Below are 7083 nucleotides of genomic sequence, written 5' to 3' on the forward strand. Positions count from 1 at the left end.
ATTCATTATGACTTCTTGGAGTTGGAAATTTTTTCTCATTTTTAGTTTCATTTAACTTTTTTTTCTATCTGTTTAACAAATTTTTGGTTCCATTTTATCTTCTTATTCTCAATGGAACTTTTCAATTCAGTTTTCCTTAACAGCTAAACTCACTCGACACCGACCACTTTTAATTGCAGTTTGTAATTTAATTCCCACTCGAAAACAACAAAACAAAAAAAACGCTTCTGTCACGCGGATTTAGCCACAATGTTTTAACGTCTTCCTCTGGAATGGAATGAGCAAAAATCCCACCCGAGTGCTTTCACAATAATTGGACAATCGCGCCAAATTCCAGCGTGGATCAGAAGCACGTTTGTAATTTATAGCACGCTGCGCTGTTTGAAATTTTGCACCCGGCTTTTTGATTTGTTCGGATATTTCTCACTCAGTCAGTAGTAACTCGGAGGTCCCTCTCCCCTACCTCCAAAAACTGGACTCGCTAGCTGGACGTTCCGATTGATTTATTGGTCACCAGATTGAATCGAGCGAGCAAGTGGAGGGAATTCGGTTTAGCATTCGCACAATAATGCAACGGAGCTGAAACTGTTTCCCTATGGGTCGAGAGATCCAATAGAGTAGAATATTGGATGTGGGGGTGGTCTCAGGCGTCACTTTTGCACTGTCACCTTTCCTCCTACTTTTGCCACCTCTTTCTGGGCACGGTCATGGTCAAAATGGAAGAGAAAAAAGAGGTGCCCGGGGAGGGGGTATTAAGCATCAATTCATTCATTTCCACTTTCGAACGCGAGTTGCACACTGATTTCGAAATGGAGTGATTCCACACCAACTCTCTCCGAAGCAAACGGGAGGACGTCCATATGACAAATGACTGCAAATATTTCCCATTCTGACCGAAACTCACCGCCTGCTTGTGTTCATAAGTTTTCGATTGTTTCTCATCTGTGGGTCGGTCTCGAATCGAATGGCCATCGGTGGGTGGTCCAAAGTGATGGAGGTAGTAGAAGGCTAGAGGGAGGTGCCAGTTTATCATAGCAGGCGGGTACGAACAACAAGCGAATTACAATCAATAATCGCGCCGGCTTACTTACCTACTTGATGGGGGTCCAGCCAGCTCGTAGCGTAGTTATGAATGATTGGGAAGAGTGTAAGACTGGTAGGAAGGACGACGAAGACCGACGCTCGCAATAACCGCAGAAATGGGTTTTATGACTCTGTTTTGGTTCCACCAATGAATACTTGGGGATGACGACGATGGAGTGGGCGGCTGTTAGGGTTGCCAAAATGGAGAAAAAAAAACGTAGTACTAGATGGACAACAAGAAGAACAAGAAGAACAAGAAGAACAAGAAGAACAAGAAGAACAAGAAGAACAAGAAGAACAAGAAGAACAAGAAGAACAAGAAGAACAAGAAGAACAAGAAGAACAAGAAGAACAAGAAGAACAAGAAGAACAAGAAGAACAAGAAGAACAAGAAGAACAAGAAGAACCAGAAGAACAACAAGAACAACAAGAACAAGAAGAACAAGAAGAACAACAAGAACAAGAAGAACAAGAAGAACAAGAAGAACAAGAAGAGCAAGAAGAACAAGAAGAGCAAGAAGAACAAGAAGAGCAAGAAGAACAAGAAGATCAAAGATAAAACGCCTTTACTCGTTAATAATAGAAAAAAATTGATACGGAAAATATTAGAAGAATATCGAATATTTCAAGGTATGTTTAGAGCAGATTTTCTTTATTTAAGAAAATTTACCCTTCTAAAAAAATTCATTCAACAATTTATCACTGGGTTTTTTTTCAACTAAATATCTGACAATTTGCATCGGGTTTCTACAGATTATCCCAAAATGTTAATTTGATTCACTGATTGCTCTGATCTTTACGTTTTTGAACGGGTTTTGAAGAACAGTATTCCCATTATTGGGTATATTGCATTGAAAATGTGATATTAGAGAATTTGTTGAAACTTGATATCAACTTCTTTGCAACTTCTGTACAAACCAATAAAAATAGTTTTATTTACCTGATTTGGCAGTACTTCTGCTACCTTATTTGATACAACACGCTATCTGCATATGTTAACACAGCTGTTCTAAAATCGTAAGTTTTCGGTTAAAGAAAAAGTGTTCCTGTTATTAATTTTCGCTCAACTCTTCAAAGAGTGCATGGCTCACAAGTGGATATACAAGATTTTTAAACTGTTTCATAGACAAGGACAAAACCTTGATGATCAATTTGCATATAGTGCGAGCTGTCGAAAGTTTTTGATTATTCGTAAAATTTAGGCTGAAATAGCACTATTTTTTATGCACTTTCTATATATATAACTCTAAAATCTTACATTTGATATTCTTACAATATTCAACCAAAATATTCATTTTGTTTATTCAAAAAACTTTGTGGAAAACTTTGTTCTGAAGATTTTAAAATGAATGAAAAAAAAAAGATGGATGTTTAGAAACCCGACATTCAATACGAAGTTTCTTAAATTTGCATTTTAAATAAGTTGGTTCAAAATAGCAAGAGATTGGACCGACGTTTTACAAGTTGAATTTTTTTGTTTCAAGCTGAAAAGTTGAGAAAAATGTTTTAAGTTTAGTTCACGAGTGGCCGGATGTGTATTAAGAATTTATGATAATAACTGAATCAGATATAAATATCTCGCTTCGATAGGTTTGAGTAACGATTTTGATATGCTCTTCTGGTCGGGATATTCCACCGGTTAAATTTGTATTATAAATTAAGGCCCCATACTTGGGAAATCTATTTTTTTTTCCAAGAAGATATTTTGTGACTGGAATTTCTACTTAGTTAGTGTCGGGCCGTTTGCCGAATGATGGTGGAATTGGTTCAATGATTAGAAGAAATCGATTCTCTTGAAAAATCAAATACAAAACTGGTAAAGTCATTGAGATTTCAAGCTAGTGTCGAGAAGTAAATTTTCAATCCGGGTTTAAACGCTTTTAATTCAAGGCATGCTACGACAAACCAGACAGATTTTTCACTTACTCTTTGGACAGCAGAATATTTACCGAAGCCTTTTGATAGCTGAAGATAAAAAAAACTTTATTATTGAGGATTTGTTGGTGAGTTGGACAGGGCATCAAATAATCGGAAAACTGATAGCCAGCCAAAGTATCTTGGTAAATTTGCAATCACGAGGAGGAAATTACGGTACCTTTTCAGGATTCTTTATATATTTCAAACAGTTGAAAGTGAGTTGGGTGAGTCCAACCTATTCCAAACCAGTGGTAACGGACTCCTTGGCAGTCTTGAAAATATCGTAGATCATTTAGCCGACATCGCGTAACATTGAGAAAACATCTCAGTCACCCAGATACTTTTCGCAGTTCATGATAAATAAACAAGAGGCGCGTTCATAAAATCCACACTCCGCCACGTTCGAGAATATTTTTTTTCAGTTACTTCCACACGCATTCGCTGATTGCCCTCACTGAAAATGAACACTTTATCATTGTTATTGTTTGTTGTTGTTTGCTTGTGTTGTTGCTTTATGTTGTTATAGTGATCCAAGAGAAATGATGATGATGAATGATTCAATTGAATCAAAGCAGTCGAAAGATTCCTTTTAATTCAACCACGGTAAATGAAAAGTTCATATATCGGTATTTCTATAGCAACTTTCTACCTTCTTCAGTGAGCGTTTTCGACTGAAGAATGTGTATCGTTTCCCTCCGTTATATTGTCCGAATTAGTAGGTAGCAAAAACCTCCGAATGCTCGGCAGTTGTGCCGTTGTCTGTTTTTTTGGGTTACCTACCCTATTCTGGGTGTTTTCTGGTAGTGCTAAATTATTTTCTACCCGTTTTGGGCACTGTCAGGTAAATTATTGTTTTTTTTTTTTATCAAAAAATTTGAACAACCAAGTGTGCCCTGGTCCAGTGTCTCCGTTTAAGAGATGAACTGATTTTCATTGAAGATTTCAATGCTTTCAGCAACATCCAATTTAAGCGAATTACTATTCAAAGACTGAATCAGCGAGACATTTCCTCGATCAATAGAGTGCCCAGATTCACACATATGTAACTGCAGATTTAGGATTCTGTGAAGGATGGATTTTCTTCTTAACTTAACATCAAAACGTTGAAGTGCTACGCATTACATTTGAAGCTGGCCAGGGACTACCCGATCGAGTTTTATCCAAACGGCTAAAAAAAATGGATACCAAAGTAGATTATTGAGTACTCCCTACTCAAATGCGATGATAACAACCTGAGAAGACTATACATCGATAGATGCGTTTCTGAATTGAAGGGAGTATATCTGAGCGATCACATATCATCTTTTTGTTCGTCCGCACTGCAAGTTTTCTCTTGTGGGGCGGACCACGCTTGGCCTACTAAAAAATTCTGGCAACCTTAGTTTAGCATAAATAATACTTGAATGTGCGATCGAGACTTTCCTTAACGGCTCGGGTCGAAAAACCTATCAGCCGCTGCACCCACAGAAGAGGTTGCAAAAATCCAATGCCTATTCAGCAAATCTCTGTTCCGAAAATGCACCAAAGATGATATGATTTAAAAAGCACTGACATAAAGACTCGAACTCCCAGGCATAACAAGGCATGAGCACTACATTCAAGCGAAATAAGAAATACATTTCATAGGACTATGCAAATCCTTGGATAATTTATCCCAAAATGACAAAAATATAGTGAGAATCAAACTCCATGCGCATCTCGGCTTGCCAGTCTGATATCTTACCCAGTATACCATCTAAGTCGGTTGGCAAACGAAAGTTCGCTTAAATGCTTTCTGCCAAAGACAGTTTTTACATTCAACAGAATTCATCACCAGCGCATAAAGCTTTCATCGTTCAGAAAGGATGAATACAAAATTGGTCTTGTTTCACAAATTCATTCGAATGGCCTGCATCGTCACCGGATTTGAACTCATTAGACTACAGTATCTGGGGATACATGCTGGGGAAGTTGGGCGACGAAGGGCATTCGAGGTGGGGCACATTAAAAAACGTTTGGGACTAAGTCGTGCGTGCGGCTTGCAAAGACTCTAAAAAGTGTTTAAATACGGGCCGTTATCAAACATCAAGATTGAACTCAAGTAGGTACATAGTTTGTAATTTTACTTGTTATAGAAGATAATGAAATCAATTCCGAAGAGAAATATTGACTAGTTTGAGTTTTATGACTTAAGCAAAGTGTATCTCTTTCACGTTGCTACCTTGAAAAATTCAAATTTTGATATGCTTAGAGAACCGCTTCAACCTGTTGGAAGTGTATAACGGGGTTACTCATACCTAACGTTGGTCTTTGGACTTTTTGTAGGTGAATGCCTTTTTATTTTTTAGACCCCACAGTTTTAATTTTTTTACACACCTTTTCTAAACCACTTTCAACTGCTTTTTGCATTTTGGCAACTCTAATCGATGTTCTCACACTCCACCGTCCAATGTCCGCCGCATACCCTTGAGAATTGCTTTTTGAATGTCGGTTCCGACCACCGACACCGCCATTTCAAGTTTCTGGGGCCCTAGAGATGCCGATGATGGGCTTGGCAGCGAAGAAGGGCGGATGACCGAAAACATGGTCGTCGGTCAGTAATAGATTTGATCCTTTACGACGACGCGCGTCCTAAGAGTTTTTCGTTGTTGTTGTCGTTGATGATGCTGTTGTTCACGCTCGAGTCATCCTGCTTATTTATCCAAGAAACATTGCGGCCCTATCTGAGTATCGCGATTGCCTGCTGGCTTATTATTGCACTCTTAAAGCAAAAGAACGGTTTTAGGTAGGTACGCATTGTCAGGCACAGAAATTTTCGAACAACTAAACAGCAGGCGGCGACGAACGTCAATGAAACGTGGCTGGAATACATACTTACCATTTTTTCATGGGCTATCGATTAGAATCTAACCGGTCGGTGTTTGAAGGAGTCCCCGAAATTCCATTGCGGTCCCCAGGGAGTGTAGAATAAAAACTGGGAGAAGAAGAAACGTCCTGCCCGGGTTCCAAACTGGCTGACGTGGCTGCCACTCTCGTCGTTGGAGGAATAATGTTCCAATAAATTAAGTTATTGTCGAGGTTATTGCCATTCCGCATCCATCGGTTGACGGGAGTCGGTTAGACCCGGGTAGATTTTTTTTTCCTCTCTTCTGTCGGATCAATGGCAGTTGGAAGCGCCCTCTTCTCCACACCACGGATGAGTGATTGGTGGATTTCGTGATGCACAACTGTGATTTAAAGTGCCTTAAATACCTGAATTTGATGAATAGATTTTTTCTTCGTGATTTCCATTCATATTTTGCTAGAGAAAATTATGCATCCAATCATGAAAATAGGATACGAAACTAAACAATACAATTAGGATGTCTCCGTAGTTTCTTAGTTAATTTTTGGAATTTCTTTATATTTTTTTATCGACTATTTGGAATTAGGAAATTTGGTTATTTACTCGATTATTTGGTGGAATCCTCTCATAGAAGATTGTTTTCATTTAAATCTATTTTAATACTCTCCCCCATCAAGTCATATTATTGTCTAATTCCCCCTATTTAACCCTCACGGATGCCCAGATGATGGGCATTAAATGTTTGCAATTTATCATGATGGATTCGCATCACCTGGTGCCATCCATTCACTACGCCCATTATAACTAAAATACCACACGTTCGATTGCCCTCATAGAAGAAGGGTAAACTGGGGTAAGGAGAACTTGCCCAGAGTTATCTGTAGAAAACATATGAATAAACAAAAATGACATCAATGACATCAATTACAAATGACAATAATGAGAAAAATGACAAAAATGAGAAAAATGACAAAAATTACAAAAATGACAAAAATGACAAAAATGACAAAAATGACAAAAATGACAAAAATGACAAAAATGACAAAAATGACAAAAATGACAAAAATGACAAAAATGACAAAAATGACAAAAATGACAAAAATGACAAAAATGACAAAAATGACAAAAATGACAAAAATGACAAAAATGACAAAAATGACAAAAATGACAAAAATGACAAAAATGACAAAAATGACAAAAATGACAAAAATGACAAAAATGACAAAAATGACAAAAATGACAAAAATGACAAAAATGAC

At 37.8% G+C, this 7083-nt stretch overlaps 1 protein-coding gene across 1 annotated transcript; it reads left to right on the forward strand.

Moving 5' to 3' along the window:
* The first annotated feature begins 1310 nt into the window (after nucleotides 1-1310).
* Nucleotides 1311-6632, forward strand: LOC129754065 (ribosomal RNA-processing protein 8-like). The gene is made up of 2 exons (XM_055749928.1): nucleotides 1311-1713; nucleotides 6502-6632. Exons 1-2 carry the CDS (start codon nucleotides 1311-1313, stop codon nucleotides 6630-6632), a joined length of 534 nt encoding a protein of 177 aa, XP_055605903.1.
* Nucleotides 6633-7083: the final 451 nt, after the last annotated feature.

This window comes from Uranotaenia lowii, chromosome 3, assembly GCF_029784155.1.
Source record: "Uranotaenia lowii strain MFRU-FL chromosome 3, ASM2978415v1, whole genome shotgun sequence".
NCBI classification, from domain to species: domain Eukaryota; kingdom Metazoa; phylum Arthropoda; class Insecta; order Diptera; family Culicidae; genus Uranotaenia; species Uranotaenia lowii.